The sequence below is a fragment of the Erpetoichthys calabaricus genome, chromosome 3 (assembly GCF_900747795.2).
Source record: "Erpetoichthys calabaricus chromosome 3, fErpCal1.3, whole genome shotgun sequence".
NCBI classification, from domain to species: domain Eukaryota; kingdom Metazoa; phylum Chordata; class Cladistia; order Polypteriformes; family Polypteridae; genus Erpetoichthys; species Erpetoichthys calabaricus.
The window spans coordinates 286,840,696-286,859,486 of NC_041396.2; the positions used below are offsets into that span (position 1 = coordinate 286,840,696).

The window sequence follows — 18,791 nt, forward strand, 5'->3', positions numbered from 1 at the left end:
GCTGTTATCAATATGGTATCAGAGGTTAAACTTTGTAGTATTGTGTTTGGAGTGTCAATTTTAGTACCTTAAGATGTAATATTTACTATATAAGATATGATAAAAAAGCAAACATAATACAACAACAACAACATTTATTTATATAGCACATTTTCATAAAAATAATGTAGCTCAAAGTGCTTTACATGATGAAGAAAGAGAAAAAAGACGAAATAAATAAGAATTAAAATAAGGGAACACTAATTAACATAGAATAAAAGTAAGATCCGATGGCTGGAGAAAAAAAATAAAATCTGCAGGGGTTCCAGGCCACGAGACAGCCCAGCCTCCTGTAGGCCTTCTACCTAACATAAATGATCAGTCCTCATTGTATTCAGGGTTCTCATGGAAGAAGTTGATGATTACGGTCATGTGGACTTCTGGCCTTTAATCCATCAATGGAAGGACATCGCGGTGCTTTGATCAGGTGATGGTGGTGCAAATCGCCACCACAGAAAACCGGAAAAAGAACAGAAGCAAAAGTAGGGCTTAGTACGGATTTTGGAGCCAACATGAACAATAATGATAATTAATTGAATATACAGAGCGTCAGGATTAAACTAAAATGAAGCTATGAGAAAGGCATAATCACTAAAATTTCTGTTTTCTCTTTATTTAGTTTGAGAAAATTACTACTCATCCATTCAGAAACACAAGAAAGACATTGTGTCAGTGAATCAAGAGAGTCGATAAAATACAAATAAAGCTGACCTGTACAATCCAGACTTTAAAATGCAGTCTGAATTTGTCTGCGTTACTGACTAGGAGGGGGGTGGCATCATCTTGTTGATATTTATTTTTAAATTCTGCAATAGAAATGATTCACTCAGTTGTGATAAGTCTAAGGACAAGTCCTTCTAAATGCTGGTGTCTTCAAACAAGCTACTTTGGATGGAACAGACTTTCATGGCATGTTCAGTTTGTGGACACCGCTTGCTGGACATGATGTATTCAAATGTTAACGCCATCAAATGTGAACCTGTGCTACATCTGGATAAGTCTTACCATCTTACTATCATCTACAAGCCTGTTATTGACATCAGCTGCTCTTCATTATCCAAGCCAGAAGTTCAAATGTCTGTTTTATATATTACTTTGTGAAAGTATTCATCCCCCTCAACGTTTATCCTGTTTTGTCATATTACAACCTGGAATTAAAATGGATTTTTTGGGAGTAATAGTTTGTAGCGCAAGTCTCTTGGGGATTGTTCTCTATTAGCTTAGCACATTCAGCCACTGGGATTTTCGGCCATTGCTTAAGGCAAAACTGCTCCAGCTCCTTAAAGTTTGATTGCATGCCTTGGTGTAAAGCAATCTTCAAGTCATGCCACAGATTCTTAATAGGAGTGAGGTCTGGGCTTTGAATAGGCCATTCCAAGACAATACAATGTTTCCCTTTAAACCACTCCAATGGAGCTTTAGCAGTATTGTTACGGTCATTCATTTTCCTGCTGATAGGTGAACTTTCATCTCAGTCTCAAATCTCTGGCAGCTGAACCAGGTTTTTCTCAAGAATTGTCCCATATTTAGTGCCATCTACCTCCCCTCTAATCCTGATCAGTTTTCCTGTCCCCATCTATGAAAAACATACCCACAGCATGCTGCTGACATCACTATGCTTCACTGTGGGACTGGTGTTCTCGGGGTGTTGGGAAGTGTTGGCTTTGCACCACATATGTGGATTATGCCCTGACAGCCAAAAGGTTCCAGTTTAGTCTCATCTGAGAGAACCTTCTTCCAGGTGTTTGGAGAGTCTACCACATGCTGTTGGGCAAACTCCAAATATGTTTTATTTTTTTGTTCAAGCAACTGTTTTTTTTCTGGTCAGTCTTATATAAAACCCCCCTCTGTGGAGTGTACAGCTTAAAGTGATCTTATGGACAGAAACTCCCATCTCCCCTGTGGGTCATTGCGGCTCCTTCCGTGTTATCCTTTGTGTCTTTCTTGCATCTCTGTTTAATGCCCTTATTGCCTGGTTTGTGAGTTTTGGTGGGCTGCCTTTTATTGTCAGGTTTATAGTGGCACCATATTCTTTCAATATTGTTTTATTGGATTTATTGGTTCTTGGTGGGAAATACAGTTTGGGATTTTTTTTGTAATCCAACCCTGATCTATACTTCTCCACATCTTTGTCTCTGACCTGTTTGGAGTGTTCCTTGGTCTTCATGTTGTGGGCTTAGTGGTTTTACAGTCAGGGACCTTTCATTACAGGTGTATTTATACAGACATCATGTGACACTTTTATTGAACACAGGTTGAGTCTTATCTACTAATTTTGTGACTTCTAAAGTTAATTGGTAGGACCCGACCTTATTTAGGGGTTTCATAGCAAAGGTGATAAATACACATGCACCTACAACTCACACAATACAAGGCATTTTATTTTCATTCCAGTTCAGCAATTTGGACTATATTGTTAAGTCAATTACATAAAAAACAAATGAAAATCCATTTTAATTGCAACGTGATAAAACAGGACAAATATTGATGGGGATGAATACTTTCGCAAGGCAATTTTTTTCTTCTCCTGAGTTCTGTAAAATTTTAATTTCACTTTACGGTCAAAGTATATCTTATCTAATCTAATTTTAGCTAAACTGTAAGAATTATTATTTATTGTTGGCTGCAGCAGGAGATGCAAATTCCTCTGCTGTTTGCCCAAGTTACTGCCACACAAGTCTAAACTACTTTAATTTTTAGTGTGTCAGGCATGTCAAGATGACTGCTCACCAAAGAAATGTCACATATGGTTGCCTGTTTTTGTGAACTAAAGATTTATCAGGAGCACAGATCCATTGTTGACTTTCAGCAATATTTTACCAAGGCAGTGTCAAAAAACAGACTAGAAAGTTCAAGATTGGCTGCATGACTTTGTATTGAAATTGAACAACAAAACCACTGCCATGAAAACAGGTAAACATACAAAAATGAACAATCAATCCATCCCACCCAAACAGCCCTGTAAAAGTTGTCCCTAAGGGATCAAAAGAAATTTTTATCTGTCCAAGAAGAGGAGAGCAGCATGACAGACCCTTGGTAGAGATGGGAAACAGTTAATAAGATTGAGAAAGCAACCCTGACCACAGGTCAACCAGTACTCAATGAAATGCAAAGCAGACTGTCCCTTCTCAATATTGGAGCCAGATGATCCATTGATCTGCACTGCCTCAAATAAGACTAGGTTAAAGAAAGGATATCCAGAAAAATGCTGAAGGAAGATAGATAGAATCAGATGATTTTCAAGTGCTGCTGCATTTCTTTAGTGTTTTCAAAATTGTTTAACTACTGAGATGACAACACTGGAGTCAGGCCAGGCTGCCTCCTATCACTGATTATCTTCTTTTATCTTAGACCTGGGAGTACTTCCAGTGCTATGGCATAGCCTGTTGGAAGCTCTTCTAGGTTGAGAGGAATTCCCTGAAAGCAGGGATCTTGCCACAGATTCTTATTTGGAGTGAGGTTTGGGCTTTGAATAGGCCATTCCAAGACATTTAAATGCTTTACGGAGGTAAAGAATTTAGGGGTAACTGTTGACTGTTACCTGAATTTTAAATCACATATTAATCAGATCACTAGGACAGCATTTTTTCACTTAAGAAACATAGCAAAAGTTAGATCTCTTATATCATTGAAAGATGCTGAGAAATTAGTTCATGCTTTTGTTTTCAGTCGACTAGATTACTGTAACGTACTCCTCTCAGGACTACCCAAAAAAGACATCAATCGTTTGCAACTAGTGCAGAATGGAGCTGCTAGAATCCTTACCAGGAAAAGAAAATCCGAGCACATCTCTCCAGTTTTGATGTCACTACACTGGTTACCTGTTTCATTCAGAATTGACTGTAAAATACTGCTTATGATTTATAAAGCCTTAAATAATCTCACTCCATCTTATATATCGGAATGTCTGACACCTTATATTCCAAATTGTAACCTCAGATCCTCAAATGAGTGTCTGCTTAGAATTCCAAGAGCTAAGCTTAAAAGAAGTGGTGAGGCGGCCTTCTGCTGTTATGCACCTAAAATTTGGAATAGCCTGCCAGTAGGAATTCGCCAGGCTAACACAGTGGAGCACTTTAAAAAACTGCTGAAAACACATTACTTTAACATGGCCTTCTCATAACTTCATTTTAGTTTAATCCTGATGCTCTGTATATTCAATTAATTTTAACTATTCATGGTGGCTCTAAAATCCGTACTAACCCCTACTCTCTCTTCTGTTTTTTTTCCCGGTTTTCTGTGGTGGTGACCTGCGCCACCACCACCTAATCAAAGCACCATGATGTTCCAACATTGATGGATTAAAAGCCAGAAGTCTACATGACCATCATCAAGTCCTTCTACGAGAATCCTAAATACAAAGAGGACTGTTTATTTATGTTAGGTAGAATGCCTAGAGGGGGCTGGGTGGTCTTTATTTTTTTTTCTCCAGCCATCTGGAGTTTGTTTTTTCTGTCCTCCCTGGCCATCAGACCATACTCTTATTCTATGTTAATTAGTGTTGTCTTATTTTAATTCTTACTTTGTCTTTTTTTTCTCTTTTCTTCATCATGTAAAGCACTTTGAGCTACATTATTTGTATGCAAATGTGCTATATAAATAAATGTTGTTGTTGTTGTTGTTGTTCCCTAAACCACTCCAGTGTAGCTTTAGCAGCACAGTTAGGGTCATTCATTGTCCTGCTGGAGGGTGAATCTTCATCACACAGTACCCTCTAATGGCATTCCCAGAACCCAACAAGGCTAGTCCATGGAAATAAATTCACATTTTGCCTTGGAGATGACTATATAGGTAGTGCTGCCCAGAGATACTGCCACCTAATGTGTTGGGGGAGCATTTAGCCTTGACCGGATGTATCCCCGTGTCCTTTCATCAACCCCACTGGGAATGCCTTTCTACTTCTGTCCAAGTATGGAACCTTACTCCCTCAGAACTGGGATGCCTGCCACTTAAGTCTAAGAGTTCTCTGCTAGCAGGATTCTCTGTTACGTTTCCCAAATTTATTTTACAAAAGAAATTTATGCGAAACACGTTAAAATTCCTGAAGATCGTTTAACAGCAGGCAGCCTGTCTGCGGCATTCAGTGTTATACAAAGGCTGAGAAAAAAAGGAATAAAAAATAAAACTGGATCAGGAGATGAATCATAGTCAGAGCACTGGAAACAACTTAATTTTTAAAAAAGGAGTTAATTCAACTACCAAAGCCAAAACAAAAAGTGTAAGTTGTTGTCAAAGTGGACAGCTAGACATTTCAAAATCCAGAATTCAAAAAGAAACATGCAATTGTCATTTTCCTTAATAAAAGATTCTACAGTAAATGACCAGTTATGGCAGTATTTAACATCTGATACAGTACAATAAAAATGGTTAATACTAATTTCCAATAGCAATAAATAATACCGTAAAGAATTTCTTGGAATTTTGAAGTATTACACCCATATAAAGTATTTAAAGTGTAATGCTCATAACAACATGGAGGTAAAGGGCTGCCTTGATAGATAGATAGATAGATAGATAGATAGATAGATAGATAGATAGATAGATAGATAGATAGATAGATAGATAGATAGATAGATAGATAGATAGATAGATAGATAGATAGATAGATAGATAGATACTATCTATCTATCTATCTATCTATCTATCAAGGCAGCCCTTTACCTCCATGTTGTTATGAGCATTAGATCAGATGTGGTCTCTCCAGGTTGACATCAAAATGAATTTAAAAGAGAAGCCTGCCCACTTAACAAAACTGGCTGGACAGAAGAGGTGAAGTTCTACATGTAAGAGGGAAAGAGAGGAAGAATGAAAAGATAGGAGTGTTCCATGGAGGTAGACCCATTTTTTTAGTTTCTAAGTATTTTGGTTTAGTAATGCTGATGTCAGTAGCACCATTGATCATGATAAATAAATACTTAAGCACATAACAGACAAGTATTTTTTTTGAAAACAAACGGACAAATCTGGGTGTTATTAGAAGCATAGTCCAGTCTCTGGATAACAACAACAAATCTTTTTTTCATTTAGTTACCCTTAAGTATTGTCATTTTATAACTTAAAGAATATCTCATAATATAAAAATTCATCTTCAAAGTCTTAATACAGGTTTGTTGTCTTTGTCTCTTTTGTACATTCAGCAGTTTCCAAGATGCAACTTCAGCACGCCTTCCAGGTGCATCCGTGTATATATCCAGAACTCAGTCGGCATGTCATGCACATTGCCTTTTGGCTGGACGTTATCATAGTAGTGATGAGAGAGAGGCTGTTCAGAAAGGTCAAAAGAGTATGGCCAAAAGCCATAAAGTGTGATGCTTTCACAGAGTTCCAGTGCTGCACTGACCAGCATCATCCCTGATGACAGCCGAAAGAACTTCAGCCCCTTCTGTTTCCAGTAGTTTGAAAGGCGCAGTAGATAGTCAGGATGCAGAAAGAAAACCTCCTGAAAGTTAAACTCCTGAAGAGTGTAATAGACTTTGAAGGAGGGGACGGTGCACTGAGAGTAACTGAACGCTGGCATTAGAACAAAGGCTCCAGAATACTGCTTCATTTGTTCAGCAAATGGCCTGCGGGCATAATTCAGACTGGCAAACCTTTTCAAGAAATAAAAAAAAAGAAAAAGTGAGAAACTCTAGGCACGGCTTAACATGCACAGGTAACTGTTTTGAAATTTGGAACATTTTTAAATTTCATCATAGCTATCATGCTTTGTTTATAAAATATTTTGGTCACAGTGAGTCATATTCAAAAAAACATCAATAATTAATTGTAATTCAGAAAGTATTATATACCCTTTCACTTTCTGACTGTTTTATTATATTGCAAGATTTAGTTTTAAAGAGATACAAATACTGCGGTGGGTTGGCACCCTGCCCAGGATTGTTTCCTGCCTTGTGCCCTGTGTTGGCTGGGATTAGCTCCAGCAGACCCCCATGACCCTGTGTTCGGATTCAGCGGGTTGGAAAATGGATGGATGGATGGAGATACAAATAACAGCAATAATATAACACAATTACAGAGGATTCAGAAAATATTTAGCTCTCTTCACTTTCTGAATACTATTGTATTGTAGATTTAATTTTAATGCTAGAATTACCAAAGCCTACAAAAAAACTTGTAAACCCGGCCCACCTTAAATCCCTTCACACCTCTCCTTCAGCATCTTTTGTTTTGTAAATATGTCGATAAGCCCAAGCAGCAAGCAGTCTGCTATACCATCAACCCCCAACGCCGCAAAACAGGCAAGAAATTCTCCCAGTTCAAGCCTTGATTATCTGGAAGTGAGCTACCTAGAGTTGTATAGGGTAAATTTCATGTGTGTTCCGTGTCTACAACAATCTATTTAAACACAATGTTAAAACAAACGTTTTTCATGTTTTAGTAATAAATGACAAAATGTAGACATAAACTGTATAATGTGTGAAGGCTGATGGGCAAATATCAAATAAACACTTTCACAAAAGGTACAAGTACGACAGCTTTCGTGGTGCATCGGAAAGAACTGCTGACTTATCATCCAGAGGTCGCAAGCTTGAAACCAGCTCCCTTGCAAATTTACTGTTTTGAATAGTGAGCTCCTCTTATTGTTAATATTATACAATAAAAGCATACATTTGATTTGTGTCTGTAACAGCCAGTGTAAATTTACAGTACTTGTAAAAGCGTTTTTTTACTTTTATTCTTTCAGTCACAATCATGATACAACACCCACCCACTCACCCCCCTGCCCCAGATCAGATGCTATTAGTTTTTATCTGAAACTGGGAATAACTGTAGATATGAGTGGTGTTTTGAGACAATGGAACTGGACATTCTCTGATCTGGAGGGATAAAAGCTGACACACAAACGCTGGTAAATCTGTCTTCTTCGTATCTCACCATCACTTGAATTTTTTTTATTCACTTTTATTAAGTGTTCCTACTCATGCTGAATTAGTATGAACCTTATGGTCCATGATGTAAAAGTCGCACTGACAAAAAACAAAGACGTAGATATATATGATATTTGGAATAATTCATTTTACAACCTTTATAGTACATTTCGGAAAACATTGTGGCATTGATGCAACATTATTCATATTCATTCACATGACTTCTTGCAGTTGTAATCAGTGACCACATTTCTTTTTTCCGATCTTGCCCAATCTCCACATTTATATATATATATATATATATATATATATATATATATATATATATATATATTGTCATGCACGCGCGATTAGGGAGCCATGGAACGACCCAAAATGGGACGTGACATTGTATGTCAGACAGGAATGGCGGGGTACTAACCTCTCTCTCTGTTTCTACAGAAAGAAAGATGTACCGCCGCCATGAGTCCACCTGAACACTACAAAACAATACGCCACTTCCGCCTTCCCTCTGTCTCACCCTGATGACGTCAGCAATCCCAGAATCCTTCTCGGTTCCTTCCCATCAGTCCATTCATCCATTTCTGGTCCTGCAAGATAAATGTTCCCCCATCCGCCATGATGGCGGGCTGTGTTATGAATGCCTGTTGTTGTATGATTATTTGCACAGTAATTCAATGTCTTCTACAGTATACGGGGCCGGAAACCCCAAACCTTTATGAGCATTTTGTGCTTCTTTACAATACAGTATATATATATATATATATATATATATATATATATATATATATATATATATATATATATATATTGTTTTAGTAAAGCTGCAGTCTCTGAAAGAACATATTCCCAGGGAGCAAACACCCCCTGCTGGATACAATCTACAACATTAAATTGTTCAGAAAGTGAAGGGGTCTGAATACATTCTGAATCCAATGTATGTGTTAATTGACTTCAACATGTGTATCATTCAATTAAAAAAAACTCAAAGCATGTTCTGCATAGTCTTTCAAGTTTATGTTTGTAGAAGCTGTAGCTTATCTCAGCAGAAATCAGCCCTGATTGTGACACCAGTCTAAGACAATGCAAGTGTTACAACATACAACGTAACATAACAATCCCCTTAATTTGCTTTGCGACTGCAAGAGGCAGAAGCCTTTCCTGGCAACACTACAAAACAGGAAACAGAGTGAGGTGTCAAACCATCTCAAGGTTCATTTGCACACGCAGTCAGACTCACCAACTATCCTATCCTAACCTAACTTTAATCTTTGGAGATGTGTATCGAAACAATGAATACCTAGAATTATTATTTAAATTAAAAGGAAGAAATGGGAGACACAAAATTTGTACACAAAGCAAGCACAAGTTAGAACCCTACTCACATTCCACAGGTGTGAAAACTTTTATAGGCACTGTATGTTTGTAAAAATAGTTCTTTATACAGCTTTCAGGAATTATTACAAGGAAAGGAAGTAAAAACACATAACTCCAGTTCTTAGGTCCTTTCATTGGCTCACAGTTAAGCCTAGGGTAGATTTCAAAATCTTCCTTTCAAAATATAAAGCCTTAACTGGCCAAAACTCCTTATTTATCTGACTTTCTTATGTTTCCAAGAATGAATAAAGTAGGAGTGGAAGGTCAAGCTTTTAGTTACAGGGCCCCAAAGCTGTGGAATGGTTGGTCTGGTACTGTAAGAGGTGACCATTCAGTCTCCGCTTTTAAAACCCGGCTAAAGATTCACAACTTCAGTTTAGCATATCTTGACTAGAGCTGCTAATTAGCTGTGCGTACTTCATCTCTGTTATTGTACTAAAATATAAGTAATAAGATATTTATAAACGGTTACTTGCCCTCCCCTATAATATTTTGTTTTCTCTGTATCCTCATGTGGCACTTGGTCTAATTGCTCTTCTGCCAAGTTGTTTGCCTGCCTATGGAAAGAAATGTCATCTCACATAAATGAGCACTGAAATCATGTGGTAGAAGGGTCCATTCAACAAATTGGCCAGACCTCAACTTTCTAAACTGTAGAATGACCAATAAGGGGACATGGCTTGACTTTGACTGTGTCTGGCTTATCTGACTTCTGTTCTACAATCTGGCTGTGATTCTACAATTAGCTGATGGAGAGACGTTATTATTGTGTGACGAGGATTACTTGTGTTGTGTATCGTGTATTCTATTTCCATTTTTCACTCCCACTGCACACACAACCTTATTTTATTCCTACAAGTTTTTTTTTCCTTGTATTCTTAGGGAGTCAAGGCTGGGGGTCTGACAAAAAACAAGGCCTGTTAAAGCCCATTGACGTTTTCCTTGTGTGATTTTGGACTATACAGGAAACAAATTGTTGTTGTTGTTGTTCAAGGCAGTCCAGTATCTTTATACACAGCTACTAAATGAATAAATAAGCAAATAATCATCTCTGGTTCCTTTACTCCTCCTCTCCCTCTCTCTCTGTCCACTACCTACTGACTCTGACCCCCCTCCAATGAATGGAGATGTTTCCTTTTTATCTTGAACCGGTGAGTACTTCTAGTGTCATCATGTTGCTTGCTGGAAGCAGTTCCTGGCCATATGGAAGCTCCCGATAATACGTAATTACATTCTTTATAGTGACCCCACTAAGGTACTCATTGAACCCAATAGGGCTGCCCTTCCATGCTACAGGCAACAGTGCAGATGTCCAGTCTCGACTCCCATCAGAGTAATACTTCCACCTGCCGTGTTGAGAGGTAAATTGTTCCTGAAATCTGTTCATCCCCATCCATCAATTTTGAGTCATTCTGACTGGGACAGAACTCAAGGACCATCCAGGCTGGGTTGCATCTCCATTCCTGCTCTCCATATATTATGGCTTAGCAGCTGGTTAGAAAATCATCCCTGACCCTCTGTTGGGATGCCAGTCCTTTTACTTTCCTTGTTCTGTAGCAGGATACTCACTTTTTCATAATTGAGGGGTTCAAAGTCAACATGCTTGTCTTACTCCCCACGTCTGTTGTGTTCGTCATAGGTGGCATATTCATCCTAAATTAGAAAAGATTTAATATTACTACTCAAAGTTATAATCTGTGCTTTACATTGCCTTTGTAGAATTTAAACTTGCCAGAGACCTAAAAAAACAGTCTCAAAAAATAACACAATTGTAAATAAAAGGCCAGGTTTTAGCAGCCTTTACATTTTGTTACATATCTTCTAAGAAATAATATGGTATCACGTTGCAGTAATTATCTTAACAGAGACATTGGACAGAAAGAGCAACGCCACACACAGCTGCCACTAGCAGGTGACGAGCTCCATCATCATGAGTGATAACCAGTGAGTAAAGAGAAAGAGATGGGAGGATCAAGGATGAGCAACAGAATAGGGTTTGCAGACAGGATAGTACTACACAAAATTAATGGGTCAGGTAGCTCATAAGTTACTTTAGATGCCTGGTACTTTTAAATCAATAAATAGATCAGTGGTACAGGAATACTGAGAACTAGTAGACAGCACTAGTAATCCTTTAGCCAAAGATAGATATTCCTTTAGAACACAAAACCATGTGAGCTCCCCCAGGCCTTGGCTACTTTTAGCTGATAGTGGATGTGCTAGCAATTCCAGTGAAATTGAGCTAATAGGGAAGCTTAGAATTTTACTTTTTTAAAAGAATTTAAAAATTATGCCATTTCTCATCCAATAAAGTTTGTGTAACTGATCCTGAATGAAAGGTATTTAGTATATAGTCAGGTCCATAAGTATTTGGATAGTGACATGATTTTCATAATTTTGGCTCTGTAGGCCACCACAATGGATTTTAAATAAACACAATCATTTTCAATAAAGCAATCATTATGTGATTGAAGTGTTGACTTTCAGCTTTAATGTAAGAGATTTACTAAAAATATTGTATGGGGCGTTTAGGAATAACAACTATTTTTTTCTGCATAGCCCCCTTATTTCCAGCGGCTGAAAAAAATTTGGACAGTTCACTGACAAGCTGTTCCATAGCAAGGTGGGAGAAGGTCCCTTATTATTTCAATAACTATTAAGCAGGTAAAAGATCTGGAATTGATTTCAAGTGTGGAATTTGCATTGGGAACCTGCGACTGTGAACTTTCAATATGAAGTCCAAAAAGCTGTCTATGCAGGTTAAAACAGTCCATCATTAGGCTGAGAAAATAAAACAAACCCATCCAAGAAATACAGTAGCAGGAACACCAGCAGTGGTGATATCGACCATTTGGAACATTCTTAAAAAGAAGGAATACACTATTGAACTCGGCAACACCATAAAGTCTGGACAATTACAGAAGACAACTGTGCTGTCCTTGGTGAAGGAGGACCCATTCATAATATTTAGCCAAACCAAGAATACTCTCCAGGAGCTAGACCTATCATTGCCAAAGTCCACAATGAAGAGATGACTTCATGCTGTTGTTCTCGCCTGTTGTTGGAGATGGACACGTAGGAGGGGGCTCCATTAGCAGTAGTGTTATTTTAACCTTTTTTTATACTTATTTTAACCGTTTTTTATACATCATTTCGTGATATCCAGTATTTATTCATCCCAAGGGGATTCAATAATACTACATGCAAGTACAAATAAGCATGAGTAGCAAACAAAGGACTCAGAAGGAAAAGGAAAAGACAGCAAAAGCCACAATAAAATCAAAACCAGACTCAAGTTTAAGATGCGGCCTCCCAGAGACTGACCTGGGAAAGGTACAGACCTGTCAGGACCTGACACAGCAGCATCACCTCCAGCTGTGAGCGTTACAGGGAGTGAAACTACGAGTGAGTCACACAAGGAGCATTATTCGACTCAAAGAGTATCATTGGAGCCGAGCATGGTCTTTTCATCCCCACTGTCAACTTCAGTTAATTCCCTCCACAAGTCTGCAACCTCATCTCCTACTGAACTCGCAACTCTGCCTATGAAGATTAGGGAACATCAAAGCGCACTCTCCAAGCTGAAGGTAATGATTGCTGAACTCGGGGGGAACATAAATGACATAAGGCAAGACGCAAAGAAGAACAATAGAGAAATAAAGAATGAAATAAAGGTTCTAAACAAGAACAAAGAGAAACAGCATTAGGTCATGAAAGACCTGGAGCAATGTTTAAGTACTACGTTTACTATAACCTTTACAGAAATGCTACAAAAAATTGATGAAAAAATAAAGGAAAATACAAGCAAGTTATAGAGTAAAATTAAAAGTACTTGCAGCTCAGCTTGAAGATGTTAAGCAAACATTTACGATCCGTATTAAAATAGTTGAACAATCGGCTTCTGTCACGAATGAAAAAGCAATGGCTGCCAAATCAGAATGCAAAGTGCTCGTGGGCAAACTCAAAACACTGGAAGATCGAAGGAACAACATCAGAATTGAAGGACTTTCTCAAATGGAAATTCCAAACCCAGACAAATTAATGGCTGAACTATTCTCTAAAATAACTGCAGAAGACTTTAAATTAAACAATGAGATATCTGCATCCTACTGTATACATGGATCAAATGCCTCCACACCAAAAAGCGTAATTGTCCATTTTGAGAAACTACAGGTGATTTGGCTTATGGGTCGAAAGAGAGCAATTCCATTTCTGTTTCATCCCTTATACCCCAATAATCGTTAGTGACAACATAACAATACGTTTCATAGCTGTATCACTTGACAATAATATGAAATCTATGTCAAAGCTATTGTATATACAATGTACTACCTTAACCTAAGACTACAAAATGTCAACAAAAGTTCAGAAGAAATATTTCCATGACCAAATACTGAACTTTGTGAACTGGAATGTCAGGAGTCTTAATCATGAATTAAAGCAAAAGAAAGTATTTTTACAAAAGACTCACATATTAAGCAAATAAGTTTTTTTCTCTCTACCTATACCAAGAAAACCAGGAGTGTGGGAATCTTAATACGTAGAACTATCCCATTCGTAGTGTCAGATGCAATATCTAATTCTGAAGGGCGATATGTCATGGTGACAGGCAATTATCAAATGCTAAAATGATTTTGAATAATATCTGTGCATCTAACATGGATGATAGAACTTAGATAGAATCTATCCCTAATGTGAACACTCTCAAAATTATAATGGTTGGAGACACTAATTGTATTTTAAATCCAGACCTGGATAGATCCTCGGACACAATGGCGATAACATCTAATACTGCAAAGATAATTACACAGTTTGTAACAGATCATAATTTCTCTGACATATGGAGGTTCATAAATCCTAACCTAAGAGTATACTCCTTCTTCTCACCCATACATCCATTGTTACTCAAGAATTGATTATTTCCTTATAGACAATACATTTTTCCCACTGTCAAATCTTGTAAGTATGACGCTATCGTTATCTCTGACCATGCCGTCTGATCATGGAGCTTAAATTACTGAGTCCTACACACTCAATCTTGTAGCTGGTGTCTTAAACCCCTGTCATTAGCTGAGGAGAACTGTACAGAATTTGCATCCAAGCAAATTGATTATTTTTTTGAGACAAATGCATCTCAGAGGTCTCAGCAGTTATACTCATGGAAACTCTGAAGGCATTTTTAAGAGAACAGATTATTTCATATGTTTCTCACAAAAATAAACTGGACACCAAGAAGGCCTCCGAGTTAATCAGTGAAATTACCAGAATAGATCTAGAATATGCCAAGTCTCCAAATGAGGCACTCTATAGGAAAAGGCAGGTTTTGCAATCACAATTTAATCTCTTGACTACTACTCTTGACTACTTTAAAGAAACAGAACAGCTTATCTTTAAATTGCAACATCATTATTATGAACATGAAGAACAAGGTCAATAAGATCTTAGCCCAACCAGCAGTAAGTCCGTAATGCAGTAACAGTAATTAACAACAAAGATGGAGACAAAATTATTGACCATGAAAATATAACTGACACATTTGAGAGTACTATATGTCCTTATTTTCTACTCAGTTTAAAGAAAATAAGACACACTCTAATGAGTTTCTTGATTCATTAGAGATACTACAGCTAGATACTCAGTGCTGTGGAACTAGATAAACCTCTGACACTATTAGAATTACTAGATGGCATAAACTCACTTCAAAGTGGGAAAGCAGCTGGCCCTGATTGCTGCCTAGTATAATTTTATAAAAATACTCAAATAAGTTAGCTCTACTATTATTAGCAATGTTTATAGAAGCTAAAGATAAAAAAATTTTACCTCAAACTTTTTGAAAAGCATTAATTACTACCATCTTTCCTAAGAAGAACAAGAACCTACTACAATGTGCATCAATCTTTCTTCTGAATAACGATGTTAAGATACTCACCAAAGTTCTAGCCAGAAGGACTGAGAAAGTGCTTCCTTTCTAAAATATCTCAAGACCAAACAGGATTTATTTAAGACAGACATACAGTATAACTTCAAATTTTCACGTTTGTTTAATATAATATATTCACCCATTATATCTAACACCCCAGAGACCTTATTATCTTTAGATGCAGAAAAAAACTGGATCAAACTACTTTATACTAGTTCAGAAGCCTCAGTTCGTATTAGAGCCTCCATTGACTCCGTGAAGATCACAGCATCATCAAGTTTAATCAAGATCAGTGAATTTTTCTTAACCAACAGATACCCCACAGCCGCTGGACCCCACAACCTTGTCCAACACCCAGTCCATGCAAACATTGAACAGAGTAGGAGCAAGAAGACACCCCTAACTTGGCCCAGAATCAACTGAAAAAAACGCAGAGGTTCTGCCTCCACTCTACACAGCACTCACAGTACCAGTGTACAGACTGGCCATGATATCCAGCAACCTTGAGGGGATCCCATGAAGTCTCAGGATGTCCCACAGGCAGCTTGATCAACCGAGTCTAACGCTTTCAACAAAGGCTGCAAAGAAATTCTGCTGATACTCAAGTTTGCACTCCATAAGAACCCTCACTGCCAGGATGCTGTCGATGGGACTTCTTAGGTGTAAAACAAGACTGCTCCGATGCTGGTAGGTGAGCATGTGATCAAGAATCCTATTGAGGATAACCCTAGCAAGGACCTTACCTGTCACCGAGAGCAGTGTTATCCCCCTGTAGTTGCCACAATCCTGGCGATCACCTTTCCCTTTCCAGATAGGGACGACAAGTCCTATTTTTCCACTCAGTTGGGATGATGCCACCCCAGACACCACAGATCCCTGCAACCTTCCCTACCCTCAGCTGGTTCCTCACCTGTGCAATCATATTGAGATTGGGTGGTTCACAGCTAATTGGAGGATCAGCCTCAAGAACGGTGGACCCAAAGATATCTAACATCCTGGCTGGAGGATCAGCTTTAAACAGCTTTCCAGCGATGCAAAAGGTCACTGATGTAGTCTGGTGTGAGGCCATTTAAAGGTTTGTAGGTTATTAATAGAATTTTACAGTATATTCAGACACAGGCAGCCAGTGAAGGTGAAGCAGGATGGATGAATGTGCTCGCTGTTGCTGATTCATGTTAGGGTTTTTGCAGCAGAGTTTTGAATCAACTGGAGCTGTGATATAAGATTAGAAGCCCCACCTGCCAGTAGGCAGTTATGACATTTTCCCAGCATTAGTAGAGGAGAGGAATGAGTGAACATGGGATATGTTACAGAGGTGAAAGTATGCAACTTTCTTGTTGCTGTTGCCAAGACTAACAAACTCTTGTCTGTCAGTCAGATAGGACTTAAACCACTGGAGGGCAGTGCCAAAAATACTCAGAATGTTCTCCATTCTGGACAGTTGAATGTCATGTCTGACAGTGTCAAATGTTGCACTAAGTTCTTACAGAATTAAAATGTTGGGATTGTCCAGAATATGCTTCCTTAAGAACATCATTGGTTACCTGAGGCAGAAAAGTTTTACAGCTGTGCTGCACCCTGAAACCAGACTGAAATGGTTTCACCAAATCATTAGAAGTAATTGGTGAGTTGGAAGGCTACAACACACTCAAGAACTTTTGACAGAAAAGGTAAGGTGAGACATAGCCAGAAAATTGTTAAAGATTGTCAGCATCAAGACCAGACTTGTTTAGCAATTGGGTTACAGGAGCGATTTTAAAAGTGGCTGACACAAAGCCAGTGTCAAGGGATGTATTTATTATTGTTGTAACAGTTGGGATTATGAAATGAAGACAAGACTTATGAAGTGTGGTGGGGATTGAGTCCAGTACACAAGTAGTTGGCCTCAACTTAAACAGCAAGTCATTAAATGGTATTAGAAAAAAAAGCTGGATGGAGTGGGAAGACATGTAAAGATGTAATTAAGATATAAGATAAGATATAAACATTATTGAGGTGATGAATTTAGCCAAATTATGAATATCATATCACTGTCCAAATACTTATGGACCTGATTGTACATAACTGCCCCCAACAACCCATCTACTCAGCTCATCTTGTTATGCTCGTGCACATGGGAGACATCTTAAAGGGTTGGGTGATGGTAATTCTCCTCCAAGACAGGAGATGTCATTTGGTACTAACAGCTTCTCTTTTCCTCCTGCAGAAAAGAAGACTGACAGCTTTCCACCTCTGACGTCACTTCTAGGGCCTGTCCACCTACACCCACCTTTTCCTCCCAGAATGCCAGATAACCAGAAGAGCTGCCATCGACCTGAATCTAATGGAAGACTCATTTTGCGTTTTACATACATTTTCTTTAGAATAATTTTTCTTATTATATGGGGTTGGCCACAAGGTGCCCCAAAACTCTTATATTTTCTGGCTTTCACATTACAATCTGCAACCTTGTTTCAATGCCAACATGAGAACTACAGTTAACATCAGGCTGAAGGAGTATGGTGCAGTGAATGATCAGCGCCAACAAAGTTTAAACAAGACCATTGGCAAAGGGGGGTGTCATCAAAAATAGCAATTTCTACTTTTCATTTTTTCTTCTCATGCACTTTGGATAGAAATTCTATTAGCTTGCTGGATTACAGATTTTATCTTACAGTATGGGTCCAAAAGTGATTTAGACAGTAGTTTAGACATTTACAGTTGATGACTTTCTCTTGCATATTTTAACATGGACCCTTTTTTTAGAAACGTGTTGGTAAAACCAATGTATACAGTGTTGCCAAAGTCTTAAGAAGTACTCTTCCTATTATTTCTACACTCCCTCCAAGAAAAAAACTTTGAAAAAGTCCCAAATCCAAATAATCAAAATTGCATGCAAAATGTATTCAAAGGGAAACACAGTGAAATTTGGGCTGTTATGCATTTCTATTATTCTGAACAACGCTGTGACAGATGAACCAGTGTCCCTTAGCCAGCCAGTAGACCTTGATAATGGAAGGCCAAGAAGGGAGTGTTTGATCCTTTCCATTTGAGGAGTATAGGTGGAAAGAAGTTACAGCAGCTACATCAGGAGCATCCTTACAACCAGTGAGCAGCATCCAGGATGGACTTGGGAACCTGGAAGGTCCGCAAAGTGTCGACAGTCGACTGCCTGCTATGGATAGAGTGTCGTTCCCCCCAAACTGGGTGGCAGCATCCCATCTGGCAAGCCCCAGTATGGATGCCTGCTGGGCAGCATGGGAGTTGTGATCCCATGGGCCTGCTCTGTTGCGTTCTGTGTAGGCCACCAATATGAGTTCTTGGATACTGATGTTACAAGGACCACAGTGGTCCTTGCCTGACTCAGAAGTGCTTCACGGAAGCAACAGATTAAAGCACCGGAAGTACTCCCGGGTCTGGATTTAAAAGAGATCTCTGAATTCGACTCGGGAAAAGTTAGAGTTGAGTGTGGAGAAGAGAGTGCAGGTGGAGAAATAGGAAAAGGAAGAAGAAGAAAAAGAAGAGGAATAGTTGTGATGCATTTGTGAGTTGTGTTCAATGTACTGTATAAATTAAAAGAACTAATTGAGCTGGGATGATTGTGGTGC

General features: G+C 38.4%; 1 protein-coding gene across 3 annotated transcripts in view; it reads right to left on the reverse strand.

Moving 5' to 3' along the window:
- Nucleotides 1-5,726: 5,726 nt before the first annotated feature.
- LOC114644558 (alpha-2,8-sialyltransferase 8F-like) overlaps nucleotides 5,727-18,791 on the reverse strand; it is a 58,236-nt gene continuing 45,171 nt past the window's right edge. For 2 of the 3 annotated variants that reach the window (XM_051924364.1, XM_051924363.1), the window contains 2 exons: nucleotides 10,854-10,937; nucleotides 5,727-6,629 (listed from right to left, as the gene is read on the reverse strand). In XM_051924364.1, coding sequence (XP_051780324.1) covers nucleotides 6,173-6,629; nucleotides 10,854-10,937 — 541 coding nt within the window. In that variant the 3' untranslated portion in view covers nucleotides 5,727-6,172. Of the gene's footprint in view, nucleotides 6,630-9,572; nucleotides 9,842-10,853; nucleotides 10,938-18,791 lie in introns of those variants that run through there. The other variant, XM_051924365.1, reaches the window with a different exon arrangement.